Source organism: Pongo abelii, chromosome 20, assembly GCF_028885655.2.
Source record: "Pongo abelii isolate AG06213 chromosome 20, NHGRI_mPonAbe1-v2.0_pri, whole genome shotgun sequence".
NCBI lineage: Eukaryota > Metazoa > Chordata > Mammalia > Primates > Hominidae > Pongo > Pongo abelii.
The window spans coordinates 56183055-56202505 of NC_072005.2; the positions used below are offsets into that span (position 1 = coordinate 56183055).

Genomic DNA, 19451 nt, shown 5'->3' on the forward strand with positions numbered 1-19451 from the left:
TTCAAGCAATTCTCCTGCCTCAGCCTCCCGAGTAGCTGGGACTACAGGCGCACGCCACCATGTCCGGCTTGTTTTTTGTATTTTCAGTAGAGATGGGGTTTCACCATGCTGGTCAGGCTGGTCTTGAACTCCTGACCTTGTGATCCTCCTGCCCTGGCCTCCCAAAGTGTTGGGATTACAGGCGTGAGCCACTGCGCCCAGCCTACTTTTTGTATTTTTAATACAGATGGGTTTTCACCATGTTGGCCAGGCTGGTCTGGAACTCCTTACCTCAAGTGATCCACCTGCCTTGGCCTCCCAAAGTGCTGGGATTACAGGCATGAGCCACTGCGCCTGGCCAAGGATGTGATTTTAATTTTTTTTTTTTTTTTTTTTTTTGAGACAGAGTCTTGCATCTTGCTCTTTCGTCCAGGCTGGAGTGCAGTGGCACGATCTCGGCTCACTGCAACCTCTGCTTCCCGGGTAGCTGGGATTACAGATGTGTGCCACCAGGCCTGGCTAATTTTTGTATTTTTAGTAGAGAAGGGGTTTTACCATGTTGGCCAGGCTCGTCTCGGACTCCTGACCTTAAGTAATCTGCCCACCTCGACCTTCCAAAGTGCTGGGATTACAGGCGTGAGCCACCACATCCAGCCTGATTTTAATGTTTATAGTTTATTGGAGCTTAATTCAGGTCTTGGTGCTTTCAGGGATGAAGGTTCTGTATGAGTTCCTTGGTTGTAGAGAGTCTTTGTGCGCTGGCTTCTCAGTTGCTGGCTGCAGCGGCAATGTGCTCAGTAAGACGGTGATCAAGTTCACCATCTCCTGTGGGGTTGGAATGGCAGAGGTCTTTTGAAGCTTACCTCGTTCCACTGTCGTGTGCACTTTTAAATTAATTTATTTTTTTCCCCAGTATTTTATTCACTGGGTTGAATCATTAAGGCTTCAGGTTAGTGGGGACGTGTCCCTGGGTAGAAAACAGTTGTGGCTGGCCGGTGCGGTGGCTTACGCCTGTAATCGCAGCACTTCGGGAGGCTGAGGCAGGTGGATCACGAGGTCAGGAGATCAAGACCATCCTGGCTAACACAGTGAAACCCCGTCTCTACTAAAAATACAAAAAAACTAGCCAGGCGTGGCGGCGGGCGCCTGTAATCCCAGCTACTCGGGAGGCTGAGGCAGGAGAATGGCGTGAACCCGGGAGGCGGAGCTTGCAGTGAGCCGAGATCACGCCACTGCACTCCAGCCTGGGAGACAGAGCGAGACTCCCTTTCAGAAAAAAGAAAAAAAAAAAAAAAAAAAAAAGAAAAGAGTTGCGGCTAAAGCACTGGGTAAATGCAGTACCCAATGGTGAGCCGAGGCCCCTGCCTTGACAGAGGTGGCTGGGGGAGCTCTTAGTGACATGCGCTGAGGTTTGCTTTTGCTTTTGTTTTTGTTTTTGACAGGATTTCAGTCTATCACCCAGGGTGGAGTACAGTGGTGTGATCACAGATTGCTGCAGACTTGACTTCCCTGGCTCAAGTGCTCCTCTTGCCTCAGTCTCCCAAGTAACTGGGACCACAGGCACATGCCACTGTGCCTGGTAATTTTTATTTTTGTAGAGTTGGGGTTTCCCTATGTTGCCCAGGCTAGTCTCTAACTCCTGGTCTCAAGCGATTCTCCAACCTTGGCCTCTCAAAATGCTGAGATGACAGCTGCAAGCCACCATGCCTGGCCATTTCCTTCCTTGTACTAATTTTAGTTTATTCTTGCTTTTTTGGTTCCTTATTCCTTGGGGTCCTTTTTGTTTTTCGGAGATGCAGTTTCACTTTGTTGCCCAGGCTGGAGTGCAGTGGCACACTTTCAGCTCACTGCAACCTCCACCTCCCGGGTTCAAGCGATTCTCCTGCCTTAGCCTCCTGAGTAGCTGGGATTACAGGTGCGCCACCATACCCAGCTAATTTTTGTATTTTTAGTAGAGATGGGGTTTCATCATGTTGGCCAGGCTGGTCTTGAACCCCTGACCTCAGGTGATCCACCCACCTCGGCCTCCCAAAGTGCCAGGATTACAGGCGTGAGCCACCACGCCTGGCCAGGGGTCCATTGTTATGTCGTGTATTTGAATTCTTCTATTTTTTTTTTTGAAAGAGGCATTTGTTGTTATAAACTTCACTCCCAGCACAGCTTTTGCTGTATCTCACAGGTTTTGGTAGGTTGTATTTCCATCTTCATTTCAATAATTTTTTTTTTTTTTTAGATAGAGTCTCGCTCTTGTCATCCAGGCTAGATTGCAATGGCACCATCTCAGCTCACTGCAACCTCCGCCTCCCAGGTTAAAGTGGTTCTCCTGCCTCAGCCTCTCGAGTAGCTGGGATTACAGATACACGCCACCATGCCCGGCAATTTTTTTTTTTTTTGTATTTTTAGTAGAGACAGGTTTCACCATGTTGGCTAGGCTGGTCTCGAACTCCTGACCTCAGGTGATCTACCCGCCTCAGCCTCCCAAAGTGCTGGGATTACAGGCATGAGCCACTGCGTCTGGCCTACTTTCATCATTTTAAAGTGCACAATTAGCTGGGCATGGTGATGCATGCCTGTAATCCCTGCTACTCAGGAGGCTGAGGCATGAGAACTGCTTGAAACTGGGAGGCAGAGGTTGCAGTGAGCTGAGATCGTGCTACTGCACTCAGCCTGGGTGACAAAGTGAGACTCAAAAAAAAGAAAAAGTGTACATTTCATTGGCACTAAGTACATTCACATTCTTGTGCAACCATCAGCTCCATCTAGTTGCAGAACTTCTCCATCATTGAAAAAAGAAACCAAGTACCCATTAAACAGTCACTTCCCATTCTTCCCTCCCCCCAGGCCCCCAAAATGACAAATCTACTTCCTGTCTCTACATGTGCCTCTTCTGGACATATCAGATGAACAGAATCACGCAATATTGTTTGGTTTCTTTCACTTAGTATAATGTTTTCAGGACCATCTATGCTGTGGCAGGTGTCAGAATGTAATTCTTTTTTAGGGGTGAATAATACTCCATTAAATGAATAAACCACATTTTGTTCATGGAGTTTTAAATTTGCTAGTTAACGTCCAAATCCTCAGCCTTGGGGAATTGGGAGGTGCTGGGGCCCGTGCCCTTGAGTCTGCACAACCCAGACCCCCCTCTATGCCCAGGTGGTAATTGGGGCTGGGCTGAGCCACAAACTACTCTGGGCATCAGGGTGGGGAGGTGATGGAGCTGTGACCCTGTGATGCAAGGTCCAAGTTCCCCAGTGGGGGCTCCATGAACCAATTAGACCTCATTTACAAAACACAGATCAAAAGATAAATTATTAAGAATGTCCAGGGGGCAACCTCAGAGCACTAAACCCCAAGCATGAGGCCCCCTGAGCTCACTGGGGTCTTATGTAATCGCCCCCGTCTCACTGTGGAGCTGGGAGCCTGGTGTAAGCTGCACAGACGTCCCCACGACAGGCAGGGGAGCTCAGTGCCTTTGGGGAGCCCGGGGACCCTGAGTTGACATAAGTGGAGGTGAGGATCCTGTGGGCAGGGATTGGTTGGTCATGTCTTCTTTGCCTCCCCTCACTGCATGGAGTAGATTTTGCCTGGAGAATAAATGAATGAATGAATGAATGAATGAATGAATGAATGGGAATCTGCATCCATCACCTCACCTGCAGCCATGACTCACCTGTGTCCCCTGACAGTCCCCTCCTAGCACTGCCCACCTCCAAGGCTGGCCAGGGTGGCTCCTTCCTGATTTGGGGCTGGTCCTCACGCCCTCTGCCCTGCTGCTTCCCCTGTGAAAGGAGAAGTTGGGAGGGGAGCTTTCAGGACATTGCGGTTCCCGAGGCTCCACCTCTGCAGATGGTCACTGCCCCTCCGCCAGGCTTCCTGCTGGAGGAGTTTCCTTCCCAGCCAGGCCGGCCCAGAAGCCAGATGGTCCCAGGACAGGCCCAGCCCCAGAGCCCAGAGATATTGCTGCTGCCCCTGCTGCTGCCTGTGCTGGGGGCGGGTGAGTGGGTCGGTGGCTGGGGGTCCCAGGCAGGGGCTGGGGCTGCCGCTGAGCCTCTGCATCTCCCCAGGGTCCCTGAACAAGGATCCCAGTTACAGTCTTCAAGTGCAGAGGCAGGTGACGGTGCAGGAAGCCCTGTGTGTCATCGTGCCTTGCAACCTCTCCTACCCCCGGGATGGCTGGGACGAGTCTGCTGCTGCTTATGGCTACTGGTTCAAAGGACGGACCAACCCAAAGACGGGTGCTCCTGTGGCCACAAACAACCAGAGTCGAGAGGTGGAAATGAGCACCCGGGACCGATTCCAGCTCACTGGGGATCCCGGCAAGGGGAGCTGCTCCTTGGTGATCAGAGATGTGCAGAGGGAGGATGAGGCATGGTACTTCTTTCGGGTGGAGAGAGGAAGCCGTGTGAGACATAGTTTCACGAACAATGGGTTCTTTCTAAAAGTAACAGGTATGGAATGGGGTGGGAACCCCTGCCTCTCACACTGGGGAGGGACCCTGGGGACAGGCTATGGGCTGAGCAGAGAGGGCTCTCAGGGACCCCTGCAGCACTAGAACCCTCCCACTCCGGTCTCTGTCCCAGCCCTGACTCAGAAGCCTGATGTCTACATCCCCGAGACCCTGGAGTCCGGGCAGCCGGTGACGGTCATCTGTGTGTTTAACTGGGCTTTCAAGAAATGTCCAACCCCTTCTTTCTCCTGGACGGGGGCTGCCCTCTCCCCCAGAAGAACCAGACCAAGCACCTCCCACTTCTCAGTGCTCAGCTTCACACCCAGCCTCCAGGACCACAACACCGACCTCACCTGCCACGTGGACTTCTCCAGAAAGGGTGTGAGCGCACAGAGGACCGTCCGACTCCGCGTGGCCTGTGAGTGTGGCCTGGGAGGGTGGGGCGTGCAGACAGACCCGGTGGGTGGGGAGGTGGAGGAGCCCAGCGGGGCAGTGAGCGGCTCCCAGCTCAGGAGCATCCAGGGAGAGGAAGCTGTGGGGTCCCAGGATGCCGGCTCAGCCCTGGGAGGGGGATGGGAGTGGCTTCTGATCCTCTGTCCACATGTGTGAGCCCCGGCGCTGGTTGTCACTTGTCCATCCTGGGATGTTCCCACTTTCTTTTCCCTGAGGGAGTTTTTTCCAGGTGTGAGGAACAAATTACCCCTCCCTGACGCCAACTCACAATCTTGTTGCAGACGCCCCCAAAGACCTTATTATCAGCATTTCACGTGACAACACGTCAGGTACTGAGGGCCTTTGGGCTGGGGCTGGGCCAGTCCTCTTTAGGGATGAAAAGGCTTCAGGGGGGTGAGGGGATGTGGTCCTCTTTGCAGCCCCCCCCACCCCCACTCATTCTCTCTCTCCACCCCCACCCTCTCTCTCTCCCTGTCTTCAGCCATGGAACTCCAGGGAAACATCATATATCTGGAACTTCAGAAAGGCCAGTTCCTGCGACTCCTCTGTGCTGCTGACAGCCAGCCCCCTGCCACACTGAGCTGGGTCCTGCAGGACAGAGTCCTCTCCTCGTCCCACCCCTGGGGCCCCAGAACCCTGGGGCTGGAGCTGCCTGGGGTAAAGGCCGGGGATTCAGGGCGCTACACCTGCAGAGCGAACAGGCTTGGCTCCCAGCAGCGAGCCCTGGACCTCTCTGTGCAGTGTGAGTGTGCCCAGCAGGGGCCTGGAGTCCATTGGGAGGGCAGAGGGATACAGGGGCTGGGCTCAGGGTCCCAGAGCTGAGGGGACCTAAAGCCCCAGGTCTCAGGGACTGATATTCCTACCTGTGTAGACCTTCATGCAGTTTGTGTCTGGGACTCAGTGGGTGATTCTGCACTGCCCTTCTATCCCACCCACTTCCCCCACCTCAGTCTCCAGGATGCTTCCCTTTACCCAGAGGGAAGCCCCTGGTCCGTCTAGAGCCGGTCCCGTCTCCATTTCAGATCCTCCAGAGAACCTGAGAGTGATGGTTTCCCAAGCAAACAGGACAGGTAGAACGGAGACAGAGGAGCCAGGGCCTCTTGGTGCCAAATTGGGGGCCCAGGTGTCTGGAGGGTCCCCACGCAGGAGGGTCCCTGAGCCCTGAGCTGCACATCAATTCTGCCTCTTCCTTCCCTAGTCCTGGAAAACCTTAGGAACGGCACATCCCTCCGGGTCCTGGAGGGCCAAAGCCTGCGCCTGGTCTGTGTCACCCACAGCAGCCCCCCAGCCAGGCTGAGCTGGACCGGGGGGGGAGGATTGTGGGCCCCTCTCAGCCCTCAGACCCCGGGGTCCTGGAGCTGCCACGCATTCAAATGGAGCATGAAGGAGAGCTCACCTGCCAGGCTCGGCACCCGCTGGGCTCCCAGCACGTCTGTCTCAGCCTCTCCGTGCACTGTGAGTGGGGAAATGGGACACCTAGGTCCCAGGAAGGGGCCCCTGCTGAGTCCTGTCCTCCTTTCCCTCAGACCCCCCACAGCTGCTGGGCCCCTCCTGCACCTGGGAGGCTGAGGGTCTGCACTGCAGTTGCTCCTCCCAAAGCAGCCCGGCTGTGTCTCTGCGCTGGTGGATTGGTGGGGAGCTGCGGAGGGGAACAGCAGCCAGAACTACTTCAAGGTCACCCCCAGCTCAGCCAGGCCCTGGTCCAACAGCTCCCTGAGCCTCCAAGGTGGGGCTTGGCTCCAACCTCAGGCTCACCTTCGAGGCCCAGAACATCCATGGGGCCCAGAGACGTTTCCTCTGGACAGTCAGGGCTAGGGTGGGGAGGCCTGGGCTCACCAGGTCCTGCATCCATGGATGTAGGAAGGGCCTGGAGAACCCAGATTGAAGTTGCAACAAGAGAGGAAGGACTCGGGACTGGTTTAGCAGGTGAATGGGCCTCATCCCACTTTTCCAGGCAAATCAGGGCCCATGACAGGGGTGGTTCTGGTAGCTGTCGGGGAGGTGGCTATGAAGATCCTGCTTCTCTGCCTCTGTGTCATCCTCCTCAGGTGAGCCCTGCCCCAGGGACCAAGGGGAGGGGCGGAGAGGGTAGAGGATACATCACTGAATCCCAGAATCTCAATCCTGGGGGTACTTGGACAGTTTAAGAGGCCTGCGGCCAGGCAGAGGCTGAGTTGATCTTGATGATTCCACATGGGCCAGTGTTGTCAGTCCTCAACTTGGGACCAATGTCCAGGCTGGGGAGGTTCCTGCTGTTATCAGGGAGGTCCTGGGGGCTGGGCCTGCTCTCTCTGCCTCAGTCCCCTCCAGCCCCTTAGCAGGGCACAGGGAGGTGAGTCTGCTGCCCTCTTCACCCCGATCCAGCCACACTCACAGGCCCTGGTCTCTTCACCCAGAGTGAGGTCCTGCAGGAGGAAGGCAGCAAGGGCAGCACCAGGCATGGAGGCGGCAGACGCTGTCACTGACTAATCTCCAGGTGAGTGTCGTGGGCCTCTTACCCTCCAACATCTCGCTGGACACCTCCCCCTCGATGGCCCCAAGGATTGCTCCCCTCAACTTGGCCATAACTGACTTGTCACCTCCCTTTCCAAGCCCACTTCTCCTGTTGAGAGCCCCATCCCTCTGATGACATTGTAGCCCCATCTCTAACGTCAGAACCCGGGTGTGGGTGTCCACCTTGACCTCCCTCCCTCCTCCAGACCCCATAAATCACTAGCGCTTGTCCCTCCTCCTAAGTACAGGTCACCTTGGAGCCCTTTTCTCCATCCTGGCCCTGGTCATGCCTGGGCCTCACCTCTTCCCTGGTCGCTGAACCCTCCTCACCTCTTGCCTCCATCTCTCCCAACAGACTCCAGACTGCTTCCAGACGCCTCCTCATCCAGTTCCTCCACAGTCTGAGCGGCCGTGTTTCCTCTGCAGGCCTTGCATGGTCTGTCCCCTGCTGGACTCTCCTGATCCCTCCTCTCCCTGCAACACCCAACATCTCCCCAAACCCTCCGGGCCAAGGACTCTGTGGCTCTGACACTTTGCATGTGTAGTTTCTTCTCCTGAAACACCCTTCCCTCCTGCCAAACCATGTCCGGATCCTCCTTCAGGTTCACTTTTTTTTTTTTTTTTTTTTTTTTGAGACACAGTCTCACTTTGTCACCCAGGCTGGAGTGCAGTGGCACGATCTTGGCTCACTGCAACCTCTGCCTCCCAGGTTCAAACGATTCTCATGTCTCAGCCTCCTAAGTAGCTGGGATTATAGGCGCCCACCACCACGCCTGACTAATTTTTGTATTTTTGGTAGAGACAGGGTTTCACCATGTCGGCCAGGCTGGTCTTGAACTCCCGACTTCAGGTGATCCGCCAGCCTTGGCCTCTCAAAGTGGTGGGGTTACATGCGTGAGCCACCATGCCCGGCCAGCTGTGTCTTCTTTTTGCAGGATTCACTTATAAAATTCCTTGCAGCTGTAGTCTGCGTTCCACTCACATCCTAATATGGTGTTTGCGGTGGTCACATCCAACTTCTTTCCTCCTCCTTCCACGGAACATGCATTAGGGAGGAACCACAGGCACCACATGCAAGATGAGCCAGTTCCCTGAACGGCCGGCCACGGCGTTAACCGCACTGCTCTGGGCTCTGCGCGTCTCATCTGCTGAGGTGCATTACTGCATCTTTCACGCAGAACTTGCTTTCCATGCCTCACATCCCCATGTGTGGGGATATGTCCTGAGAAATGCATGGTTAGGTGATTCTGTCGTGTGAGCATCCTTGAATGTGCTTACACAGTCGTAAACGGTACAGCCTACCACACGCTGAGGCTATACGGTATAGCCCATTGCTCCTAGGCTATACACCTGCACAGCATGTTCCTGTAGTGAAAGCTGTAGGCAATTATAACGCAATGAATAGTTAAAAATAGAGTTTTAGTAAAAATATGGCATAATAGGTCAGGCGTGGTGGCTCATGCCTGTAATTCCAGCACTTTGGGAGGCCAAGGCAGGCGGATTACAAGGTCAGGAGTTTGAGACCAGCCTGACCAATATGGTGAAACCCAGTCTCTACTAAAAATACAAAAATTAGCTGGGCGTGGTGGTGGGCGCCTGTAATCCCAGCTACTCGGGAGGCTGAGGCAGAAGAATCGCTTGAACCAGGAGGTGGAGGTTGCAGTGAGCCGAGATCGCACCAATGCACTCCAGCCTGGGCGACAGAGCGAGACTGTCTCAAAAACTAAAACAAAAAAACACCACCACCACCAATGTCTGATTAAATCTAAGCCAGGGTTCCATTTTGGGGCAAGGGGCAGGGTGTGGGTGTGGTGGACAGAGAACGGGCTCCAGCCACCACCAGCTGCATGTCCTGGTAGCACCTGAGCCATTCTGTCTCCTGTGCTGGGGGATCATCATCTAATCCTGATGACAACGCCCTCCTCTCAGAGCTCGGGGGATGAGCTGCCAAAACCCACGGAGGTTCAAAACCTGGGCTCTGGAGACAGAAGACACTGGGCTCAGAGACATGGGGCCACTGTCCAGGCTTTCCCTGGGCCTGGACCTGGGCTCCTTCCATTGTCTGAACAGGGTCAGCCTGGGCTGGCTGTGCCGGTTCAAGAGATGAGGGAGGAGGACACAGGGGTTGCCAGGACCCTGAGGCACTGGACTGGGCACTGCCCCAAGGGGCAGAGGATGGAGCCCGGTGTTGATATTGTGATGCTGATCCGTCTGCTCACCTGATTTGGGTGCTGAAGGGCAACTGACCCCCCTAATCTTTTATAGACTTGTGAAACGAAAATAAATAAAAGTCAAGCTGGGAACAGCTTAGGGCAAACCTGCCTCCCATTCTATTCAAAGCCACCCCTCTGCTCACTGAGATAGATGCATGTCTGATCGCCTCAGTTTGGAAAGGCTAATCAGAAACTCCAAAGAATGCATCTGTTCATCTCTCACCCATCTGTGACCTGGAAGTCCCCTCCCCACTTCGAGTCTTCCTGCCTTTGCTTCAAGTTGTCCCCCTTCCCAAATGGAACCAAAGTACTTCTTACATACAGTGACTCATGTCTCAAGTCTCCCTAAAATGTATAAAACTAAGCTGTGCCCCAACCATGCTGACCACGTTATCAGCACCTCCTGAGGCTGTGTCACAGCCTGTGTCCTCAACCTTGGCAAAGTAAACTTTCTAAATTAACTGGACCTGTCTCAAATTTTCGGGGTTCACAGACTCATGTGCAACAAGGGGTCTAAGCAGGACAGGTTCGGGGGGGTTTCCTGTTGTTAGCAGATGTCCCCTTCTGGAAAGGGGTGCAAACACCCACTTTCAGCCAGGAGATGGTAAGCGGTTCCCTGATCCCACCCGCTTCTCCTGAGCAGGGTTTATCAGTACAGGAGAGTCAGGGCATCTGAGAGCACTTCCTTCCTTACCTGGCCTCGGATTCTCCACACTCCAAAGTATGATGCATGATCTGAGTTACTGAAGACAAAATTCAGGGAGGCGGGTTTAGCTTCTCTCTTCCTTTTTTTTCTTGAGACAGGGTCTTACTCTGTCGCCCAGGCTAGAGTGCAGTGGTGCAATCATGGCTCACTGCAGCCTCGACCTGCTGGGCTCAAGTAATCCTCCTGCTTTAGCCTCCCAAGTAGCTGGGACTACAGGCGTCCACCACCACGCCTAGCTGATTTTTGTATTTTTTGTAGAGATGGGTTTCACCCTGTTGCCCAGGCTGGTCTCAAACTCATGGGCTTAAGTGATCCTCCTGTCTTGGCCTCCCAAAGTGCTGGGATTACAGGCATGAGCCACAGCACCTAGGCCCCAAAAGAACTTTTGCAGATACACTGACTCCTCAAGCTCTGGTAAAACAATTTATTACCAAAGCACAGAGGTGTCAAGGGTAGGAGGTGTCCCCCCTGCGGGCCGGCCAACCCCATCCAGCTTTGCTAGGACACTGGCTGAAGGGCAGGCCACCGAGATGGGGTACTTCACATTCACTGGAGGGAAACTGGGGCCCTCCGGGAGGCTAATCAGGACTGATGAGTATCCTGAAACCAGTGGCAGGAATGCACATTCCAGGGCTTATTCTAGAAGCTTATCTGTGATTAAACAGCAGGCCTTGAGTCACATTGCTTCATTTTTTTTTTCTGTTGCACACTGCAAATGGAAAGTTCTGGAAGACAATAAAAATGCTGTTAGTGTCTCATTCATTCAAGGAACACCCTCTAAGCCTTCACTTCATGCCAGGCACCTTCTAGGTTCTGGGGATGTCATCTTCTAGGTACTGGGGATGTCATCATGACCATATGGGATGAGGAGCCCCTGCTGGGCTTAGGATGAGGAGGAGTGGGGTGGAGACTACACTAAACACACGCTTCCCTCCAGATGGGAACAAGGGCTGTGTGGAAAACAGGTGACATGATGAGCAAGTGGGTAGGGAGGCAGTGAGGATGCCTCATGGAGGATGGGGAAGGCCTCGGGTCTTGAGAAGCAGCAGGTACATAAAACCAGGATGAGGGGAGCTTTCCAGAACTCAGGATGGCAAGTGCAAAGGCTCCAGGGTGGGGTCCAGCTTGGCCTGGTCTAGAATCGGAGGGGCGGGGGTGTGGCTGGTGCATCGTGCATGGGGGAGGAAGGGAGCTCGGCCTCGGGCCAAGGCAAGGAGCTGCTGTGGAGCAGAGGTAAGATGACCAAGGTGCTCGAAGATCACCGGGCTCCTTAAATGCCATCTCCTCGTTATGTTCCCAACCAAGGGGCTGAGCGAGTGGCCTCCAGGGAGTGCGTGGGTGTGAGACGGTGGAGACCCTGGGAGGCTGTCAGGTGTCGGGTTCTAAATGTCCTTTGCCCTGGGTGAGGAAGGCACTGTGAGACACGGTGGCACTGATGACGGCAAGCCTGGGCTCGCTCCATTGATAAACAGGATGAAGCCTCTGCCCCATGCCATGCCAGAAAAGCAGAGATGACAGAGTCAGACGTGACCCTGCCCTGGAGGAACTGGCTGCCAGCAGGAGACTGTGACAAGTGACCCCGTGGTCAGTCTCACCCGGGACCGAAGGTTTGGAGGAGGCTGCTGAGGGAGCAAGGGTGTTGGGGAGGACCCCGAGCTCTCTGGCCTGGATAACTGGGTGCATGGAGGAGGAGCTGTGTATTGAGCTGGAAAGGTGGGGGAAAGTGGGAGATTGGCACAGGTCATGACTTTACTCTCGGCACCTCTGGTTGAGGCAGAGAGCCTGCTACTCCACCAGAGAAAAGAGCCCCCACCCCTCACCACTGGCCCACTCTGTGCGCAGGTGCTCCGCGAATCGCTTGACACACACGTGTCAGCTCATGCTTCAGCCTCAGATGTAAGGAAAGGTTGTGGGAATGTAGAAGCACTTGTAATCCAAGCGCCAAGAAGAACGTCGCTGCACAGGGAGACAGGCCGCCAAAAGGAGATGCTGTTCAAGATGCCCCGCGACTAGGATCTCACAATCGCGGTGCTGCTGACCATTGGGGCCAGGGGATTCTTTGTGGGGTGGGGGGGTAGAGGTGGGGACCGTGTTGCATGTTGCAGGATGTCAGGCAGCATCCCGGCCTCCACCGTCCCGCATCCTGACAACCAAGTGTCTCCAGACACTGCCAAATGCCCCCAGGGTGGTGCCGAGTTAGACAAAGCACTGAGCTTTGGTTCCAGCCAACCCCGATGAGAGAAATGACTACTCTGAGGAGAGAAAAGGAGCCTGGAGAAGCTCCTCTTCTGCATACATCTCTGCACCCTTGCCAAAATTTACTGTGTAGTCTGTCTTCGACCTTGCAAAAATTCCTGCACATTTACACAAAGTGCTGATGGAAGTAAAGCCATCTTGTCAGCACTGTCAAGTTGATACCTCCATCCACAGACAGCGTGTGCCAGCAGCCGGGCTGTGCACACAGGCAGCACTGTTTGTAAAATAAAAATCTGGGAAACTAAGCAAACGCCCAGCTGCTGGCTGTGAGGAGTGTCCGTCATCCACAGGAAGGGGTAGTGCGCACTATGAACAAGACCCGAAGGCATGCAGCAGCTACCTTTTGTGTATGGAGGTGCCAAGGAGGCCAGACCAAAGGAAAGTAGAGACTATAGGTGGCCGGGTGGAAGGACACAGGGAGGCATGGATGCAAGAAGGGACAGAAGATGGTGAGAGACAGACAACGTCCTGATGCTATTTTTGAGGCCCTGAATCCCGTTGTGCCTGAAGCTCCACCTTATAATTTTCTAGCTACAACAGCCAATCAACCCCCCTTTTCTTAAAGCCAAGTTGAGCCGGGTTTCTGCTACTTGCCATTCCTGGAGGTTGGGAAGTTCAAGGACCCTGTGGAAAAACCCAGCGTCTCCCTGGGAAGCTGGGCCCTGGTATGAACGTGGAACAGCCTCTGGGAAGCGTCTCCTGGAGCCTGGGGCAGGGCTGGGGCGAGGGCAAGGGGTGAGAGGGCTTAAGACTCACAAGCTCTTCCCACCTGGATTCCACCTAGGGCACCATCGGGAGGCCAATGGGGTCATATGGAGACACACGCAGATCCTGCAGCAGAGCTTCTAGGTTGTTCCTCAGCATGGCGTACGGCGGCTTCTCCTCATACTTGAGGGCCATCACCACCTTCAGGTACCTCTGCAGGGTCTCTGTGGTCAAGACAACCCCCAGTAAGGGAGAACCTGAGAGGTGTCCCCCAACCCCGATCCTGGGGGTCTGCGCCCAAGGGTGGAGGAGTGGGGGACTGAGGGGCACGAAGGTCTCAGCAAAAGTGCCCATTTTCTTGTTGCCTGGCATTGCCAGAGGACTTCAATTGTTTTTCAGTTTTGGAAAATGTCATACACAGGCACCAGTAGAAGGGCATGAACACCCAAGTACCCATCACTCAGTTTCAACAAGGATCACCTCACAGCCAATCTCGTTTCATCAAGACCTCTCCCCTGGCCTGCAGTGTTTTAAAGCAAATCCCAGCTAGCAATGCAGTCTACCTGCATATAAATATTTAGCATGTATCTTTAAAGAGGGTGGGCCCTGCCTCACCTCCACCTCCAACCTCTGGTTGACCAGCTTAAAATCCTCGAGGCCCAAGGTTCACAGAGGTAGAACTGGAGGGGAATGTCACTTGGGCAGCTGAGCCATGATCTGAACCCAGGGATTTAAAGTAACTCAAAAATGAGCCTTAGAGAGCCAGAGGGGACAAGCTATCCGTTTCTGTCTGTCCATTTCTGCCTCCAGCTTGGAGAAAAGCATCAAAGCTCTTCAGGAGGGACACAAAGACAACAGGAACAACAAACACCCCCGACACCCAAACAAGACAGTGCAAATGCCCAGTAACAAGGATTGGCTTTACAAGTTACAGTGCGGACAAACCATGACCATTGTGCAGCTGTCAATAAAAGCTGTGGTGCATCTATAAGGAAGGGCATGAAGGACGGCCCCAGGGTTAAGTGAAAAAAGCAAGAAGTAGAACGAGATGTATGTAGGGTGAGCCTATTTTTTGTTCATAAAAATGGCCGAGCATGGTGGCTCTTGCCTGTAATCCCAGCACTTTGGGAGGCCGAGGTGGGTAGACCAGTTGAGGCCAGGGGTTTGAGACCAGCCTGGGCAACATGGTGAAACCCCGTCTCTACTAAAAATACAAAAAACTAGCCAGGTATGGTGATGCACGCCTGTAATCCCAGCTACTTGGGAGGCTGAGGCACGAGAATCGCTTGAACCTGGAAGGCAGAGATTGCAGTGAGCTGAGATCATACCACCGCACTCCAGCCTGGGTGACAGAGCTAGACCCTGTCTTAAAAAAAAAAAAAAAAAAAAGGCCAGGCGCGGTGGCTCACGCTTGTAATCCCAGCACTTTGGGAGGCCGAGGCGGGTGGATCACGAGGTCAGGAGATCGAGACCACGGTGAAACTCCGTCTCTACTAAAAATACAAAAAATTAGCTGGGCATGGTGGCAGGCGCCTGTAGTCCCAGCTACTCGGGAGGCTGAGGCAGGAGAATGGCGTGAACCCGGGAGGCGGAGCTTGCAGTGAGCCGAGATCGTGCCACTGCACTCCAGCGTGGGCGACAGAGCGAGACTCTGTCTCAAAAAAAAAAAAAAAAAATTACCCTGTCTTCAAAAAAGAGTTGTGTGTTTTTGTTTTGTTGTTTTTCAGAGGCACTTGTGAATTTTTTGACAATTTTGTCTTTCTGCAATGGGTACATATTACAAAAGCAAATTGGAAAACTAAAAAAACTGAAGAGGTGTAAGGAGAAGCCACCCCAAGATGGATCTGAGCCACCAGGTCCCGCCCAGGTCCCCACCTGTTCCTGCTCCCTTCAGGACGTACCTGAGGGCCTGATCCAGTGACCGCAGGGTACCACAAAGGGCCCCGGCTTATCAACAAACCTGAAGGGACAGAAACACATGTGAAAGGTCTTTTAGGGAAAGGAGAGCAACTTTTTAAAGCAGAATGCCTAAGATGTATACACGGTCCCCTCTGCCATCCAGGGAAGTTACGTTCTTAAAGTCGCTGTGAACACTGAATCAACCAATCCACTACCACTGCTCCAAGGGAAACAGCACTGGCTTCCTGCAAGCCTCTGGCCACATGATTTTCCCCGATCAATACACCTTGTTTTGGCCGGGCACAGTGGCTCACGCCTGTAATCCCAGCACTTTGGGAGGCCGAGGGGGGTGGATCACGAGGTCAGGAGATCGAGACCATCCTGGCTAACACGGTGAAACCCCGTCCCTACTAAAAATACAAAAAACTAGCCGGGTGTGGTGACGGGCGTCTGTGGTCCCAACTACTCAGGAGGCTGAGGCAGGAGAATGGCGTGAATCTGGGAGGCAGAGCTTGCAGTGAGCCTAGATCGCGCCACTGCACTCCAGCCTGGGCGACAGAGCGAGACTCCGTCTCAAAAACAAAAAACAAAACAAAACAAAACAAAACAATACACCTTGTTTTATGTATGTTTCTGTTGAAAGACATCTTATGTAATAAGCATTGTTGATTCATTAGCGTTGAACTCTTCTAATCTGGGATCCTTAAGACGGAGAGGATCCCTTCGATGATGAGGAAAGATCCAAGATGGAAATAAAGATTTTATTACTTACAGGTCCTGGGGGCACACGGCACACGGCACACCCAAAGGTGACCTCCCCACCTGCCCCATGCACACACACAGACACACACACATACGCACACTGGTCAGGGAGTTCGTGGCTGTGTGAGGGGCCAATGGGCCAGTATCCAAACATTTTGAGGGGATTTTAACTGGTGGGTTCAAAGCAAGCAGGCTCGACTTCCAGGAGGTCATGCTCTGCCTGAGAGGGGGTCACTGTGGCATCCTCACAGTTCAGTGGGATGTGGGGGCCAGCGGGGTCGTCAAGTAGGCTGTCTGTGGCTGACCCATAGGGAGGGAGGTGCTCCCCCGGAGGCGGCTGCGTAAGGGAGGTATCTGGGTCAACCACACGGAGGAACTGGGAGGAGGTGGAAAACTGGAAACTGTGCTGAGAGTGACCGAGCCTTGTTTCTGGCATGACAAAGTCCAACTTACATTCAAATGAATCCCAAGGCAACCTGAAATGATAAGAATTCCCCACAAACTCATGGCCAACAGCACTGTAGCTCATGCCTGAACAAAGCTGATAAAACACACGAATTATTAACCATCTCAGGCTTCGGGACATCAGACAGCACTTCAGCATTATGCTAGGTGGCTGTTTGATTTTTTATGGAGATGTTGCCCAGGCTGGTCTGATCCTCCTGTCTCGGCCTCCCAAAGTGCTGGGATTACAGATGCGAGCCACCACTCCTGGCTGAGGGCATTTTAAATGGCATAACCACTGACAAAAAAGCATAAAAACAGGAAAAAATGTAGCATTAACTAAACAGTGAAAAGGACACCAGTGTATATAGTGTGGGGGCTGAAATAGGGAGGCAGAATGCTGTCTGGCTCCACCCTAGGCTGGGAACATGTGTGTCAGATGATTAAAATTTTTCTCCACACTGTGTCTGTAAGTGGCCATGAAAGGACAGCAAGAATTGATTTGGGGTTACAACTACTTTTAGTAAGAGAATTCACACATATGGACTCTGAATAATCAGGACTGACTGTATATGTACATACACACACACACATATATGTAAAACACACACACGTGCATGCACGTGCACCCCTCTTTGGCTGTTCAGGAAAAATCCTGATTCGCCCACTGCCTTTGCTCCATCCTCCAGGCCCAGCCCCTCCACTTCTCTGCCTGGCCCATTGGGCCACCTCCCACCATCTGCCCAGTCACTGGTCTCTGACCCTGCCTTCGCCATCCCCCAGCCCCACCCTCCTGCTTCTCAACCCTCTCTGCCCCGTGGATCTGGGCCCAGCTCAGCCCTCATCCTTTCTCCCTGGACCTCAACTCCTCCCTGGCCTCCTGTGTATCCCCATGTGGCCCCAGAGGGTCTCTTTACACCTGTCCCTGACCCTCCCTGCTCACAGCCCACCCTCCCTCCCGTGACTTCCCAGCACACACTGGCCACCCTCTGGCTCCGTCTCCCTACTCCTTCCTCCCATTGCATGCCCCAGCCACACCAAAGGACTCATAGTCCCACCAGGCCACACATCCACGCACATCTGCCTCTGCACATATCACTCTTGCTGCCTGGGCGGTCTTCCCCACCCTGAGCTCTGGCAGGTGGCTGTTCTCCCTTTGAGACACAGCTCGAGGGCTTGGCCTCCTAGGAAGTCTTCCCCAGACCCCTCCAGGCAGAGGAACTCCATCCCTCCTGGGCCTGTGCGTAGGTCCGTGGATGTCCCACGGCGGCCATCGACATACATGCGCAGGAAGGCCCGGTTGTGCCATCAACAGGACATTATACGCTGCACAGCAACGCCACTGCCACCGCCTGCCATGGGCTCTCCCTGACCAGCTGGGCAGCCCTAACAGTGGGTCCAAAGCTGGCTCTCATTTGTGCTTTGCCCAGCAAGCGGCCTTGAATGCCAGAAAGCCTCGGGGACTTAAATGGCCTCTCCTTCTTTTACTCATTCTGTCTGTCGTGAACTATAATGTGCAAAAAATGAGTATCTGTTGAATGAATGGAAAAAGGCCATGTATACCAGTAAACCGTCCTAGCGCAGGGCACCTTAGGGTGCCAGGAAATGAGCATGTAGCAATATTGCCCCCTTGTGGTCCCCTTGGTTATTGTCTGGGCTAACAGACGATGGGCTGGGGGTGAGGAGGCGCGTCTGGGGGACAGTGTCAACATCGCCAGCTACTCTCTAGAGAACGTTTTTGTGCGCCTGGTCCTCTATGGTGGTGGTCTGGAGCTGGGGCTGTGGAATTACTGTTATCCATGCTGCTATCATTGATAGGAGATGATTACCATGACCTGTCTTACTCACCCTCCACCATGTTGGCAAGTGCAGACCCTCTCTGTGAACCAGTCACATTCATCAAGTCTCTTTCGGTGGGGGGATGTGAAAAGGGCGATATGACCGCTCTTAGGAGTTAGTAAGTGAAGTGGGGAGAAGACTCAACCCAGGGGAGCCTCGGGGACCAGTTTCCCTGACAAGATCGGAGTGCAGAGGCACCGTGGGCTGATTCTAACCTGGGTGGCCAGCACAGCCACTGGCCTCAGGAACCTGGCACTGAATGCATGAGTGGAGAGGGTTCAGAGCTGTGCCGTCCTGTCTGCCTAGGAATCTTGCCTCCCCCTTGCCCACCTGGAAGGCTCTTGTGTTCTCTACAGACCAGGTCAGGCATCTCCCAGGTGAGGGTTTCCAGGAGCCGGTGGCGGGGTCCTGTGCCTCCCCTCTGCTCCCACAGCGCCGGGCTACCTCCACCCTCACCTGCAGCTCCTGCTTCCTGTCCGTGTCTCCTCCCAGCCCCGGAACCCCCGACACTGGGGCTGCATCTGCCCGACCTCTGTATCCACACTGAAGCCTGGGCGGGCTCAGCATTCACTCCTTAGTTGTTCTTCATTCCACTACGATTTTTCTTTCCTTTTTTTTTTTTTTGAGACAGGGTCTCACTCTGTTGCCCAGGCTGGAGTGCAGTGACACAATCACAGCTCACTGCAGCCTCCACCTCCTTGGACTCAAGTGATCCTTCCACCTCAGCCTCCTGAGTAGCTGAGTACAGGCACGTGCCACCACACCTGGCTACTTTTTTTGTAGAGATGGGGTCTCATCATGTTGCCCAGGCTGGTCTCAAACTCCTGGGCTCAAGCAATCTGCCCACCTAAGCTTCCAAACTGCTGGGATTACAGGCGTGAGTCACCGTGCCAGATCTGCTTCTATTTCTTGGGCAACAACAATGTGTGCTCTCTGTTGTATCCAGAGAAGGATGTGTGTGTGTGTCACAGGGAATTGAGGCCCCCCTACTGCCCTCAATCTCCCGCGTTGGGACTGTTAGGGAGAGAAATGAACCCTCCCTCATGGAAGCTGCAGTGTTTTGGGGTCTCCTTGTGAGAGCAGCTCAGCCTTGTCCTGAACTCACCCATCAGAGTGTGTGAGGGAGCATTTCACTACCTTCACTCACACAGGGGCTCCAGCGGGCCGCTCATTCTCTGACTCATCGTTTTCACCTGCCTTCATTTCAACAGAAACCTGTCTCACTACTGTGAGCAGAAAACCCCAGCACCAT

At 53.8% G+C, this 19451-nt stretch overlaps 2 protein-coding genes across 8 annotated transcripts in view; one reads left to right on the forward strand and one right to left on the reverse strand.

Annotated features, from left to right (window-relative positions):
• The first annotated feature begins 691 nt into the window (after nucleotides 1-691).
• LOC100449949 (sialic acid-binding Ig-like lectin 16) lies at nucleotides 692-9598 on the forward strand. The gene is made up of 12 exons (XM_063719795.1): nucleotides 692-811; nucleotides 3829-3976; nucleotides 4047-4430; nucleotides 4563-4847; nucleotides 5164-5211; nucleotides 5364-5624; nucleotides 5905-6005; nucleotides 6160-6337; nucleotides 6837-6930; nucleotides 7731-7811; nucleotides 8658-8754; nucleotides 9305-9598. Exons 1-12 carry the CDS (start codon nucleotides 692-694, stop codon nucleotides 9596-9598), a joined length of 2091 nt encoding a protein of 696 aa, XP_063575865.1.
• Nucleotides 9599-10704: 1106 nt separating this feature from the next.
• VRK3 (VRK serine/threonine kinase 3) overlaps nucleotides 10705-19451 on the reverse strand; it is a 49973-nt gene continuing 41226 nt past the window's right edge. For 5 of the 7 annotated variants that reach the window (XM_063720222.1, XM_054541046.2, XM_024236660.3 and 2 more), the window contains exons 13-15: nucleotides 15157-15215; nucleotides 13320-13479; nucleotides 10705-11019 (exon numbers count right to left, since the gene is read on the reverse strand). In XM_063720222.1, the coding sequence (XP_063576292.1) occupies nucleotides 13331-13479; nucleotides 15157-15215 (208 nt within the window). In that variant the 3' untranslated portion in view covers nucleotides 10705-11019; nucleotides 13320-13330. Of the gene's footprint in view, nucleotides 11020-13306; nucleotides 13480-15156; nucleotides 15216-19451 lie in introns of all 7 variants that reach the window. The other 2 variants (XM_063720223.1, XM_054541047.2) reach the window with 1 other exon arrangement.

Coding starts and splice junctions, on each gene's coding strand:
- LOC100449949 (XM_063719795.1), top strand. CDS start 692: ATGAAGGTTCTGTATGAGTTCCTTGGTTGTAGAGAGTCTTTGTGCGCT. Junction 4,848..5,163: donor CGTCCGACTCCGCGTGGCCT/GTGAGTGTGGCC, acceptor ATCTTGTTGCAG/ACGCCCCCAAAGACCTTATT. Junction 5,625..5,904: donor CCTGGACCTCTCTGTGCAGT/GTGAGTGTGCCC, acceptor TCTCCATTTCAG/ATCCTCCAGAGAACCTGAGA.